Consider the following 15,443-nt stretch of genomic DNA (forward strand, 5'->3'; position numbering starts at 1 on the left):
CGACAGGGGGTAGTCAAAAGAAGCCCCCCCGTAAACGTAAAATCATACGGATTAACAGAGAAGTAGAACATTTGAACTACGTCATATCATTTATAATATTGAAGATTTTTAAACAAGTTTTTATTTTATTGTTTTTATTGATTTTTATTGATTGTTTTTATGATCATAAGGATTTTTATAACCATTCAATATTTTTTTAGCAAACTTTAATGCATCACTTGCTTTTGTTCATATCTCAGTTTTTCCTAATAAAGTTTATTAAAATGTTAATGACAACAGAACATGGGTTGCTCTACAAATATACATATTTATTAAAATAAGAGACGTGCTTTTATAGATGTGGCCCGCTCCACAATTGACACATTTACTGTCTGGCTAGTTTCTGTCCTCTTCTTGTGCTAAAAGGTGATGATGGTCCAACATTTCTGACCATTATCACCAATAAAAGTAAAATAAAATAAAAAATAAATAAAACAGGCCATCAGTATGTTGAAAACCGCTTCAAATATTCTTTTCCTGTTATCAAAGAAATAATTTGTTCCTTAATTATAGTTTTGTAAATCTTGAATAGTTTTAAAATCAAAATTGATTATATATATATATATATATATATATATATATATATATATATATATATATATATATATATATATATATATATATATATATATATATATATATATATATATAAATATAATCGTAAAACCTATAAATGGTGGAAAAACATATTTCTGTAATTGTGTATCTGGGTCTCTACTTTTGCCATGGCCTCTTTCGGATTTAACAAACTTATTCCTCAGGTTTTTCCAAACTTGTAAACCAAAACTTTCCTCCTTTTCCACGAACGTTACAATTTCTAGAATTATTGAATTATTGATCATCTGGTTCTCCTGCATCATAAAGCTGTTTGTACAGACGTATCTATTTTAGACAAAATCTCTTCAAAGTGTTTCATATTCAACTCAAATCTGTGATGATTCAACTCAAAAATTGTTTGCTCGAGTCTCAAAAAAAATTGTGCACTCCACCAGCCGAAATCCTGTCACGCGCACCCAAATCGAACCTCCGCAAACACAACAGAGATGTCACATTTGCCGTGCGCACTCAAGCCAACTTGTGACACGTCAAGTATAAACCAGGCTTTAAACACGTCACTGATCATTTGTGATTGACCACAGACACAAAAAAACTGCCACCAATCAGCTGATCAATGATAGACTAGATCCACAAACATCACTGTAACAGTCGAGAGAGAAGAGGAAGTGTTACCTCTCGAACACACCAGCATGTCAAAGGCTGATTCACAGTAAGAGAGATGGAAACTTTACAGCTTCCAATTCTTCCTTGGAGGAAGAATTGTATTTACTCTGTAGCGAGTGGGGCCAGGCCGAGAGCCTTGAGCGTGCAAGGCATGATGCCGTGAGTGCTAACTGCTGACACCTGGACCAGTCACCAGTCTCAAGTCTCACAGAAGAGTTCTGGATGACAAAAGAAGGAGAGACTGCAGTGGAAGACGAGAGAGGACCAGGCCTGGACACTTTGTTTTTGCTTTCAGTTTCAGTTTCAGTTTGGTGCAGTCTCCATGAGGAGCTGCCTTCTGTTTGATTTATCTTTCATAAATAAATTATTAAATAGTTTGTCGGTTCTCCATCTCCTTCTTCCTGATGGCCAACTCATGTCATTGCATACTCACACTCACCTCCTTCGCCATGGTATTTCATCGCGATATAGTGCATATGAGATAAATGACATCAGTATGTAATAACCGGTTATGATCTCTTACTGAATTAATACCAAATCATCAGCCTCTGCGTTGTGGTGCACCTAAGAAAAAATTCATTTTGACATCCCTATTGGCAAATATACTTTATAATTGGGCTGGGGTGATGAATAATTGAATCGTGACTCATGGATTGATTCTTAGATTTTTTTAAACAGATTTTTTTTAATCACAATTTAAATTTTTTTTTTATTTTCTAAACTGACACGGCTAGGACCTGTACTCTCATTATGGCATAATAATCAAGGAATGTTACTGCAGTACCATGGCTGCAGCAGGAGCAACCTCAACTCAACTCTAGGGAAGTTGTAAAAGACATTAATTTTTAATAAAAGGTGAAGTGCTCCCTTATATTTAAATAGTTTTCTAGCCTGAGCACATACAGTCTGGAAATAATAGTAGAAGAGCTTTCTCTTATGAATGAATATACTTCTAAATATTATAATCTAATATAATTAATGAAAATCTATGAAAATTTTCTACACAGCTTTTTTGAACATTTTGTCATGTTCAGAAAGCTCCATGATCTGCACTAGTTTAATTTAGGTGGCTAGAAAGTAATTCTTTTGAAAAGCATCATTTTCAGACACAAATTTGATGTGTCATTTATTGTGTTTCTCACCATCGTCCTCTGGTCAGGTATCTGTAAATAAGGCCTTCTCTGAGGATCTCCTTGTGGAAGAGCTGATAGGACAGCAGCACCAGGAGTGTGGTCACAGCTTCAAACAGGATGTTGTAGGTGATGTCACTAAAATGCAGACAGGAAACATATTAATACAGACATTCAGTTAATAAGTTAAATCACTGCTGTGTTTTACCGAAGTTATCAGTATAATTTAAAATTAAAAACTAAATTAAATACAATAAAATACAAAGCGTAATATAATATAATGCAATATAATAAATATAATATAATATAATATAATATAATATAATATAATATAATAAATGTAATGTAATATAATGTAATGTAATATAATATAATATAATGTAATAAATAAAAAATGATATAATATATTATAATATAACATAATATAATAAATGTAACATAATATGATATGATATGACATAATATAATATAATATAATATAATATAATATAATATAATATAATATAATATAATATAATATAATATAATATAATATAATAATTAAATATAATATAATATAATAAATATAATATAATATAATTTAATATAGTAAATATAATATAATATAATAAATTTAATATAATATATATATAATGTAATAAATAAAATAATATAATATAATATAATATAATATAATATAATGTAACGTAATGTAATATAATATAATATAAAATAATATAATAAAGCATCACATACTAATTCTAAAAATATTACTAACATTTATCAGATCATTGGGGAAGTTCTAAAATGAACTCACTGACCTCTGTCACACACACACACACTCTTACACAACATCAATAGAACAATCTCTCTCCCTTTCTATTGTCCCCTTTTTCCTGACTTCATATTTCTCACTTCACTTCCACTTCCCAATGCTGTGATGTCACTTGGCATGATTTCCTTTCACTTTCTCCCTTTCTCACACCCTCACAAAATGGGTCTTGCAGTACTGCAGAAATCTGGGAGAGGTATTTTTGTCATCGGTAATACTGCAAATGTTGTTTTAATGTCATTTACATTGCTTCATTTCATGATTTCATGACAAATCCTACTAATCTGAAGCCTATGAATTAAAGTATATAAAAAAAAAATTAGCAAACCCATAGAGGGATGCTTTTGGATTTCATATTTATAAAATATAATACAATTACAAAAGAGGCATTTCTACGCAGTACATTTTATACAACAATTCAGCTTATAAGATGTTTATATTAAGTTAGAAACCAGGGCCCTCATGTACGAAGACTTGCATAAAAAAAAACGCACAAAGCTGTAAATGTCCCACGCATATTCTCTTTGTACATCCGAATGAACGTGAAACTTAACACAACATGCATGAGCGCAAAACCCCTCCCTGCCTCCTCCCCCGTATGAATATGCTAATGACTCTACTTTGGCAAAACCCAATGAAAAAGGAATGGCAAAAGCAAGCAAAAGGAGAAACTTTGAACAGAATGTGAATTGGAGGTTCTCCTATCGGAAGTAGACCGGAGAAAAACGGGGTTATTTGCAAGTTTGTCTTTTGGAATTAATAACAAAAGAAAAAAAAATGGGAAAGCTGACGCGGGTTATGCAGTGGGGTCTCGTTGGCATGAGGTAATTGGGTGATAGTCGAGTGGACATCAGCAGCGAGTGGCGTAGCTCTTAAAGGCCATGTCAACATGTTTTGACAATGTCATTCCTGAACCCAGTTCGAATCCAGCGTCCGACAAACTTATTTTTCTTTTTTCCCCATTATATATGAGATTTTGCCTATACTCTTCTTTACGAGGAAGACAAGCAGGAATCATTAATAAGTGTGTGTTTTATGTTAAGCGCATTTGAGCATCACATATTATCTGCACATTTATTGAATGGAAATGTTTCCGATGTAGCCTATGCAAATTCATCTTCAGATGGCGCCTTTATAGCAATGTGCGTGCAGTAGATTGCTCCAATTAGATTGGGGAAGCTGGCGACCGCTGCAAGTTGCGTTTTAATGTTTGGCTGGTCAACTGTATGGTATGGAATACTTATAAACCTGCTAGACAAGCAGATGATCATGATCCCGTCTCATACAGCTACCAATGCACAGCTCAAAGATACTTTGTAGTGTGCAATTTAACACAATTGCCTCTAAGAGTCGCCAATGTAAATAAAACAAACACACACAAGTAATGCATGTACACCAGACATGAAGTTGGCGTGAACCAACTATTAGCAGCTATACGCCCCATTTTCTATTTAGTTATGAAATTTAAATACTAAATTATAGCGACATTTTAAGCACTATTTTTATCTGAATTAGCTTGTTGGATGGGGATCATGACCACACGTTTTTTTAATACACTTTTAATGCAAGTAAATTTCCTAAAACTTTAGAAAAAAAAAAGTAAAAAAAAAAAAAAACATTTTTAAAAGAAAAATACATCATATATCATTAGAAAAAAATAGGAATCTGTTCAAGTTTTAAATTAAAAACTGTAGTCTATTGTCTATTAACTATTTGCTAATGCTTAATAAATGATTCCCAGTGTGTAGTTTTTAAAAATGGTTACCAGGAACACTTTAAAATATAAGGACTTTTCCTGTGATTTACAAAACTAGTTGTGTTTTGAAATAATGAATGCATAATAAACGTGAAACTGTGATAAATCATCAGACTAGGGTTTTTTTCCCTCACAGTGACGGCAGCCATGAGACACACTAAAGTGAAAGTGAAACCAGTGCGCACATCATTTCAATGATCATATCGCATTTTATAGTTATGATTTTGACAAGAATTTGATATGTTTTTTCTTTCAAAAAGTGTTGTGCATGAAAATAAATGTTTACTGTGTCATTATAACAACCCTAGCCTAATGGAAATATAATGGTCTAATAATGTTGTCAATGACAGATGACAAGCACATGTCTCAAACATAATAAATTCACTTAATAATTATGAATAAGCATATTCTGATGTCATCATTTTACAGTGAATTAACAAACAGGATATATTAGCATTTTAAGCAACAGTAGAGCTACACATAGGCCTGTTATTATTGTTGTTTACCATATGTTTGAGAATTAACAATAATAATAGGCTAATCATAATAACCTTTATTTTACATTTACAATATCATGAGAAAGAATCGTGATCTTGATTTTAAGCAAAAAAAAAAATTGTGATTCACAGTTTTGCCAGAATCGTGCAGCCCTACATCAGACTATAATAGCACAACCAAAATCTATAATCGTTGCATCTCTAGCTCCATATCACTACGCTGAATGATTTCAGTTAAGAAACCAGTCCAACACACAGGAACAATTTGAGTACAAAAACCTGACAAATGTCTGAAATACCACTTCTGAAAAACACTCTGAACATCTGAAGCGGAATAATTCATTCATATCCACTTAATTGCTAGAGAAAGAATACACATATCACGTCCTGACCGCATTGGGTGTGTGCATTATTATTCTAACAATTCAACAACCTGTTGTCAATTAGTCCTTAATTACAAAAAACAGCCCTATATATCAGTGTATCAATAAAATTAATCCTCGTCTCATATCTCCTATGGACTATCTTTACATTCAATCTACTGTGCATTTCCTTTCTGGACTTAGCTTTTTCCTCAGTGCATGAAAAAAAAAGCCACTGTGCAAAAAAATAATGCGGTTTGGAAACCCGTAAATGCTTTCTATCCTTTTAAGCAATCATCAAAACCAGCATTTCAGCAAAAGGGCTGTGCTGTTTTTGTGCCTCTGCCTTTATTTCATTCCCTGTTTTGATCCATGAGGTAATGTGAGCTACAATTCACAATATCCTTCACAACAGCGTGATAAGAATCCTGTCTCCGGCTACAGAACCGCTGAAAAACACTACAAATGTGACCCACGTCTGACTTCTCTAGCTCAGCACGTAGCAAGGAAACCAGACAAACGGCAACAAAAACAGACACTGGACGACAATAGCGAACTGCACAATCCACTTACAGCAAAAATAAGATATTACTTTAAACCTGAGGTCTGTTCTTCGTAGCACGCTTAAATGATCTAAGATGATTTGGCAGATCCTCGATCTTTTAATCTTGATAACTGATCTCTCGCTAATTTGGTTCTTCAAACAAGTTCGTGAATTGGATTAAAATGTCTGGATGAACTGATCTGAGATCGCTGCGTGTGTTGTGAAGGATTGATTTATCCATCCTTGAAATCATGATCAGCTATGCAACGATTGGCTGACGGCACAGCAGTGTGATGACATCATCTGATTGATATTCAATTATCCATGTGAGCAAAATTACATAAAATTAGCAGCAAACGTTAAATTTTGTTTGTTAAATATGACACAAAATAACTTTACACCTTGTTGTGGGCTGCATGCTTGGCCCTTTCATGTGTCAAGAGCAATTTATTTAGTTCTACAGTTAGAATGGATTTTCCTTATTATAGTAGCCATAGTAGTATTATAGTAGCCGTTTTTTAAACCGGTGTAAAGAATAACAGGATGTTTACAGAAACATTTTGATATTGGTAAAGGTGTCTGCAACTTTTATGAAGCATCAAATCACTGTCATATTAACTGTCAAAACATGTTTATGACTGCATAAATGTGTTATTGCTTTTAAAAAGTCACATATTGTGCATGTCTATTATTATACACAAATTGTACTAAAGCGATCTAAAAAGTTCATATCAATAAGTTTTCTCTTTGCACCACCAGGTGACAGTCTTTGTACTTTCATTTCAAGGGTGCAGATTGCATACGTTTTATTAATATATATAACTTTATTTATTTTATTAATAACTATAACTTTTAAAAATATTTACTTTTTTCCTAAGTGTATATAACTACTACTATACGAAAATATCAGAATTTGGTACATACTTTCTGTATTATCTTTGCTTGAACTGAGCCGATCTAATCCTGTTTATAGGAATTGAACTTGCTTCCGATCAGGTTTGAGCTAGCAGAACTGTTGCTATGACAACAACTCTTGGATCAGTTTTGAAGAACGAAACCCTTCTGGATCATGTCAAATCGTCAATAACCAAATCCAGCTAACTGAGCAATCCACGTATGAAGAACGGACCCCTGAACTAAACTTTGAGTGATGTTTATGTGACGACGCTCACTTTCTCTGTTGGTTTTCATTGCATTTTGAATTATAAGCTGAAAACACACTCATTCATTCTTGTCCAGGGCTTGAAATTAACTTTACTTGGTAACACCAGTGCTCCCAACTTCAAAAATTAAGGACAGCCACCAAAAATGAATGAGCATCATTGCAAATTGTATATTAACAGATCTATTGTATATAAAAACAACATCAATAAGGACTAACAAAAACCAGACACCAATATTGAACCATCTTCTGTAATGACTTATTGATTTGCACAATGATTCCAAAATGAATGTCCAGTAATTATTGATTTAATGATGATGTTGATGACAATACTAACAATGAATGCGCAGTACCGTTCTTTGTCATGAGTTTCAGTTTAAACTTAGTAAAGGCGAGCTTCTTTGGTGATACTGTATTCAGAGTTAGATTTTACATTTAGCGGCCATTTGCACTGAACACGCAGTGATTTGGGCCATTAAACAGCTGATCCACTCTGAGGCCCCGTTTACACTAATACGTTTTCGTTTTAAAATGCATACGTTTTGCTACGGTTATGTCAGAGCATTTCGGAAACGCTCAAGAGGCTGTTTTGGTTTTAAACCGCTGCTGCTCTGTGTCAGTGTGGATGGGGGGGAACTGAGACATCTGAAAACCGAGACGTGGCTGTCATGTTCACCAGTGATCCTTTCAGACAGATCGCTGGTGAACTACAAATGTCATGTTTAGGAACTACAAGTCCTACCAGGCCATGCCAAACACCAGCGCTGCTCATCAAGGCTGATGAGACACAGCTGAGACTTGTGATGACTGATCATTCAGACTATTTATACACCACACATACACCAGTTTAGTACGGAGTCTTTGATGTTGATGTATGTACCTTGCATGGCCTAGCTTCTTGTTGTTGTGCCTGTTTCTTGACTTTAGCGTTGTTCATTGTTTGATTCCTGTTTGCCATCTATTTTTGACCTTATGCCAGTTTTTTGACAACGTTTTTGGATTGTCCTTTTTGTATCAGCCACTTCTGTTTGTCCCTGTTTTGCTTAAATATAATCTTATTTTATCTGCACTCTGATCCTCGTCTCTGTTGTTCCTTGCTTTGATCTCCTCACGTGACAGTGGCTGCAGACATTCACCTCTCAGATTTGGGCTTTTTCCACAATATTTAATGCACAAGGTTCAGTCTTGCATCCTTTTTCTATAAGTTCAGACTTAGATTGATGTGGAAAACAAAACTCCAGAAGACACGTCGAGTAAATATTCAAAGGGATCAGTGTACTTTATAACCTCATTCACATCATTCTGGCTACATTGTTTCACTATCTTAACAATAAAATGAAAACATAAGGAACTGTCAATTTTCAGGTTAATATTAACAACTTAACAAACACCAAAAATAAAGAGGCATCATGTAGCTGCATTTTTATGTGAGCGTCATCTTCACTGCATGCATATTTATAACAAAACAGAGGCTGTGACATGACTGCCTCCTTTCATTATTATTGAAAAGTATAAAACATACCAGCTCTTTAGCTGAATATCAATATTAATAATCAATAATGGCCATTATAAAAATGTAATGTACAATGAGTTTATACTATATAAGAAATAAAGGCAAACAATCAGTCAATATGCAGAATCAGTGTCAGCGTTACATTAATTAATATATTAACTTATATCTTTGCGCTCAGCCAAAACGCGTTACCTGAGAACAAGTAATAGATTCAAAAGACCAAAGTCGGTAAATATGCTGTGATATATAGACAACAAGATGAATTAAATATCACGGTTAACTAATATAGTGAGATTAGATCCAGCGGTAGATCCTTGATGAACAGTCCGACGTGCGCTGCTCTCACCTGGGGTTTTGTGCTCAAAGCACCCGCTGACTGCCTGGAGCTCGGACAAGCTCATATGCTGCAATGCATGCCAGAGTGTGTGTGTTCACGTGATGTGGTTTTCAGTGGACGGAGATCCGTTCAGAATTGCTAGATGAAACGGCAGTGTGGACGTGGATCATTTTCATTCTAAAATGCTGTTTTTAGTGTAAACGGGGCCTGAGCCTTTCAACACTAGCCCCTTTCACACAATGATACCGGTAAACATCTGGAAAATTTCCGGAACGACATTACCGGTATGTTTAAAAAAGCGCTGTTCACACAGGCGAGGATGTTACGGAAATTTTCCAGAAAAGACCGTTCACACATCCATTCCAAAATACCGGTAAATTCTGACATCATTTACCACAAATGACCCTTAAACGGCAGCGCTTGTAATTGTAAACATTTGACTACATTACAAACTCTGTGGATGATCAGTATTGTGAACAATTTCGATGAAAAGATATAGAGAAACACTTTCGCATGTCGAAATGTTCATGATATGTGTGTGCTGGCGCTCACAGGCTGTTTCACAGGCACACGCAAAGCTTGAAGTAATAGCGGCTTAACATAAGCATCTTATCGATGATTATTTACACAGTTGGCATTAAGAAGAACATTTAAACATTATCTGACTAACTTCTAGCAGCTAAATGCGTCTGGGAAAATATTCTCATAAACCGCGTGGACGTAAACGCGTCTGACTGTTCTGATTGGCTAAAGCAGACGTCTTACGTCAGCATGTTCTAGACGTGCACGCGCTCTTTCCGGCAATCTTCCTTCTGCATTCCCACAGCGCAGCATTCCGGCAAATTACCGGTAATGTTACAACTTCTCTTTCCGGAAAATAGCCAGAACAAATGTACCGGTATTTTTAAAAAGGACCTGTTCACACATACAACCTTTCCGGAAAATTGCCGGTAATTTTCTGGAAAGGTCTGTATGTGTGAAAGGGGCTACTTTCTCTAAAAACACTCGACTGATCTTGGCTGGCGGATCAACAATCACCAACTAGATGAAATTGAGCGCACATGCAACCAAATGATTGCAATTTCAAGCTGTGCTGTCATTTTTACACAACACTTGCACCAGTTTCGCAAATTTGCACCAGACACGTTCTAACAATCACTGCATATCTATATAAAAAACCTGTGCATTTATGAAGTGTGCCTTACACTGGTGAGTGGGTTTGACAAACCACCCGTAGAAACACTTTTCTATATATATAAAAACACTCCCTCTCCTAACTTTAGCACTTAGTTCTCTAAGCTCTAACAGTTTCTTTGTATAATTAGCACTTGTTGTCTGTATTGCCACTTGTTGAATTGCTGAATGCTTCCTCAGTTGTAATTGGCTTTGGACAAACGCATCAGCTAAATTATTAAATGTACATGTAAAATGTAAATGTATAAGCTCAGGCTATTTATTTAACAACATCTGTATGCAAATATAGATTGCATCTAAAAACTATACTGTATATTACTCAATTTTTTATTAATTTCTAAAGCGATTTCTGCCACTAAACACTGTCACAGCAATATCATAACAAACCCAAATGTTAAATAAATAATTATATTGGTGCTGATCTCATAAAAAATATTCAGGTCATATTTCACCCAAAAATTCAAAGGAAAACAATGCGATAAATTATAAATGCATGGCTGTTTATAATTTAGTGCCGCGCCTGCTACCACAGCTACTCTTCAGAATAACAGGATAAGCAAATACATAAAACTACGTAAAACAACAGATGAAAATACTAAAAGTTATAGGTTTTTAAAGAAGTTTTCCTCTCATTTAACTACAAATTTTTGTATACAAAGTTATTAAAGTCAAGTTAAACCAAAATCTTATAATCTACCATTGGTCACCTTTTATTTTATGGTACAATTTTGACTATTAATAAAGCATTATCTATGATTTGTATAAGTAATGACATCTGCACTAAGCATAAAAAATAATAACAAATAAAATAAATAAGTAAATAGGGGAAATTTAAGAACCAAGCACTGAGATACACACACTCACACGCCATCATCATTTTCATCTCATCTGGATTTCATTCGGTTCTCTTTATAAACTGGGTGGACCACAAGAACACTCTAGGACATGACTAACAGATCAACATTCATGAGAGCTGCTAAATCAATCTGCCTAAAATACATAAAAATGTGGAAACACACAGAAGGAGAGCTGAATAATGCAGAGCTGCTGGGTGTGTGTGTGTGTGTGTGTGTGTGTGTGTGTGTGTGTGTGTGTGTGTGTGTGTGTGTGTGTGTGTGTGTGTGTGTGTGTGTGTGTGTGTGTGTGTGTTTGTGTGTGTGTGTGTAGAAGCGTCACTCAATAAATCATGGCTTCATGCATGAAGGTGTCCTCCACTCAGGTGTGTAAATGACAGCGGGTCACACAGAGGGCTGATGGGATACACGGCGCTCGGGGAGTTTTAAACATGAAAGTGTGCATGTAAAAAATGCATTTAAAGAGCCTTCTGGAATATGTTAATGTGCATTCATGACAACAAAAATAATTTTCATTTTCTCCTAATATTCTAGGACGCATCAGCTCTTTTTTCTTAGGCTATGTTCACATTATTTGTCTGTGTGTGTGTGTGTTAATCATTCTGCTAAATATTTGCTGCTATCTGAATATAGGTGTTTCAATGATTTGATCTTATAGCCCTATAAAAGCCATTATAATTAACTTTTTCATTTAATAATTGTATATAAGCTACAGTACTGTACTACAGTGGTGATGAACATCAAACATAACGAATCAAATTTCAGACTTATAGGACTAAAGGTTTTTTCTAATGGCCCGGTTAAAAAAAAAATGTCTGCATGTATTCTGTTGGTTTTCATTTGATTATTATGTTGGTGCTTTAATAATTAAAATGATGTATAAATGTAACCTGACTTTGAAAATGCATCTAGTGGAACGACTAATTATGTTAAGTAGTTTAAAGATGTTTCTTTTGTGGGTGAGACAATAATTCAGCAGATCTTTAAATTCCCAGCTATATTACACACTACATGAAAGTCAATATATGACAAAGAATAATAGAGACACTTTAAAAAGCTAACCTCGACTAACTTCCCTTACACCTTAACCCACCTTTAAACCTACCCACACCACCAAACCTGTCCATAACCCAACCTCTCTCCCAACTAATATTAAGTGGCCTTAACTAATATGTACTTACATAGGAACTAATAGTTTGTTAGAATGTACTTATTGTGTAAATACATGTATTTACGGTGTACTTATGCTTAATTAAATACATGTATGTAATTACATCTGTAATTAACTTTTGTAATTACATTTGTAAATACACTGTTGACCATTCCCTACATCTTAACCCACCCCTAAACCTACCCACACCACCAAACCTGTCCATAACCCAACCTCTATCCCAACTCAAGAGCACCACAAGTGTTCTCAAATACATTATGAACACAGTAAGTACATCGTATTTATTTTTTTGATGTAAGTACATAGTAGTTAAGGACACTTAATATAAAGTGGGACCTTAAATTATACTGAGTTTAGACTTCATGATTGTAGATCTGATTTTGACTCGACCGGTTTTGAAAAATCAATGACAAATGCCTAAAATCACAGGCAAATCGATGCTCGTTAACGTAAGTAACAATCACACAGTGTGAACTATCAAAGATGTGATCTGAGAGAATCGCAGATGAGGATGTTGGGAGATTGCAGAAGTTAAAAGGGCTTGTTTTGGTGTATTTGGACCCAAGAAATTAAGAAAAAACTAGCGTGAGTTTGGCAGGAGCACCCTTGTCTGTTTGACATGTCATCTGAACAATACCACAACTGGGTCAAAAAGAAAAAAAGTTGAAGAGAAATTGCCAATTCCCTTCAAAAGCCAGGTGATAAAAATAAGTACATTTTCACTAAAGGCTTCTTTCTCATTCTGTAGTTTGCAACAAAAGATATACTACGTGACGTATTTTTGTGTTTGGTTGTGAGACGCAAGTTGTGGATCGAGACAAAGTTGTTGGCAATTCTCCTATTGTAAAGTCATGCAGTGTGAAACCCCCAGTCGCCGATCCATCTTGCAGTGTAAACACAGCACAGACAGAACACTAGCCCAGATAGTAATGCAGTATGAAAACATCTGTAATGCGACTACTTTGAAAATTGTACAGTCTGAACTTGGCATTGATTTCACTGCCGAATGATATTTAACCCTGGTGCTTATTGAACTAAACTGAATCAACAGTGAACTGACTGCAGTCCAATAATGACAATATTGTCCTTTTAGAGATTTGGGTCTCATATTTAATACAATTAGCATAATCGCAGATAAGGATGTTGGGAGGTTGGAGAAGTTAAAAGGGCTTGTTTTGGTGTATTTGGAGCCAAGAAATTAAGAAAAAACTAGCATAAGTTTGGCAGGAGCACCCTTGTCTGTTTGACGTGTCATCTGAACAATACCACAACTGGGTCAAAAAGAAAAAAGTTGAAGAGAAAATGCCAATTCCCTTTAAAAGCCAGGTGAGAAAAATAAGTCAATTTTCTACCCTACTAAAGGCTTCTTATTATGTAGTTAACAACAAAAGATATACTACGCTTTGTGTTTGGTTGTGAGACGTAAGTTGTGGATCGAGACAAATTTGTTGGCAATTCTCCTATTGTAAAATCATGCAGTGTGAAACCTCCAGTCGCCGATCCATCTTGCAGTGTAAACACAGCACAGACAGAACACTAGCCCAGATAGTAATGCAGTATGAAAACATCTGTGAGGCGACTAATTTGAAAATTGTACAGTCTGAACTTGGCATTAGTTTCACTGCCGAATGATATTTAACCCTGATGCTTATTGAACTAAACTGAATCAACAGTGAACTGACTGCAGTCCAATAATGACAATATTGTCCTTTTAGAGATTTGGGTGTCATATTTAATGCCTTTGCATTATTTATTCTGTTATTGTCTTGTTTCTTTTTCTCTATGGATTCTTTTTCTTTTCCTCTTTATTAGTATGTAGGTGCTGTATGGACTAAAATTATGTATAAACGTCATTTGACTTTGAAAATGCATCTGGTGGCATGACTAATTATGCTAATCCTACTTGAACTTCATTTGGAAAAAGTTTGGGAAAGTATTTTCGTGTAAATAATGACAGCGACACCTCATTGTTTGAGTCAGAATTGACCTTCACACACTGTGTGTGAAAGACACATCACATATCACGACAATAACACACTCTCACACTGATCATCATTTAGCAGAAATCCAGAACAAAACACACACACACACACACACACACACACACACACACACACACACACACACACACACACACACACACACACACACACACACACACACACACACACACATTTCTTCTTCTTCTGCTGTACTCACAGAAGCGGTACTTCTACGATGAGATGCACCAAATTACAGACTAGCTCCTCCAGAAGATCCTCGCTGATGGAGTCTGAAAACACACATCAAATAAAAAAAATGATGATGTCACTAGCTACGTTTCCAGCCAAAAATATTAACTAAATTGATGTGCATTTAACTGCAATACACATAAAACATCTGTGAATAAAGTGCTGTTTCTATACAATAAGTCAAAGAGAACAAAATAGTCATTTCCTGATCAACTGGTGGTAAATATCCTACAGAAAAAGCCACTGTAGTCTTTTTTTCTCTAATAAATTATTTGCACCTCAGAAAACTAAATGCAATGAACTTTTGCAGACGTGAGACGCTTTTTATGAATGCAGAAAGATGCTCAAGACAGTTCTGGAGGTATTATTATAGTAATAATATTAATACTGAACCACTGTGATGACAGACTTTGGCTGAGGAGTTTTAGAAAGACCAAGACAACAGAATGTGCTCAAAACATTAGGATCGTATCGTGTATCGACTATACGCAAAGATATTGCCGAGAGCGGAGACTTATGACAATTTTAAAGAGCATATTTAGCTCGTTTCGCATCAATGGAGACCCATTACATGTTTTACTTACAGTATTGAATAAAATTAATAGTATTATTATTTTTAAT

The 15,443-nt window shown here is 34.9% G+C and overlaps 1 protein-coding gene across 2 annotated transcripts in view; it reads right to left on the reverse strand.

The window, feature by feature from the left end:
• Positions 1-15,443, reverse strand: part of dym (dymeclin) — a 137,971-nt gene that overhangs the window by 104,947 nt on the left and 17,581 nt on the right. For both annotated transcript variants that reach the window (XR_015519787.1, XM_087300498.1), the window contains exons 6-7: positions 14,791-14,863; positions 2,403-2,528 (exon numbers count right to left, since the gene is read on the reverse strand). Coding sequence is in view for 1 of the 2 variants with exons in the window: in XM_087300498.1 (XP_087156624.1) it covers positions 2,403-2,528; positions 14,791-14,863 (199 nt within the window). In the remaining variant the exon portion in view is untranslated. The remainder of the gene's footprint in view (positions 1-2,402; positions 2,529-14,790; positions 14,864-15,443) is intronic.

This window comes from Danio rerio, chromosome 21 (assembly GCF_052040795.2).
Source record: "Danio rerio strain M-AB ecotype USA chromosome 21, GRCz13ab, whole genome shotgun sequence".
Taxonomy (NCBI): Eukaryota; Metazoa; Chordata; class Actinopteri; order Cypriniformes; family Danionidae; genus Danio; species Danio rerio.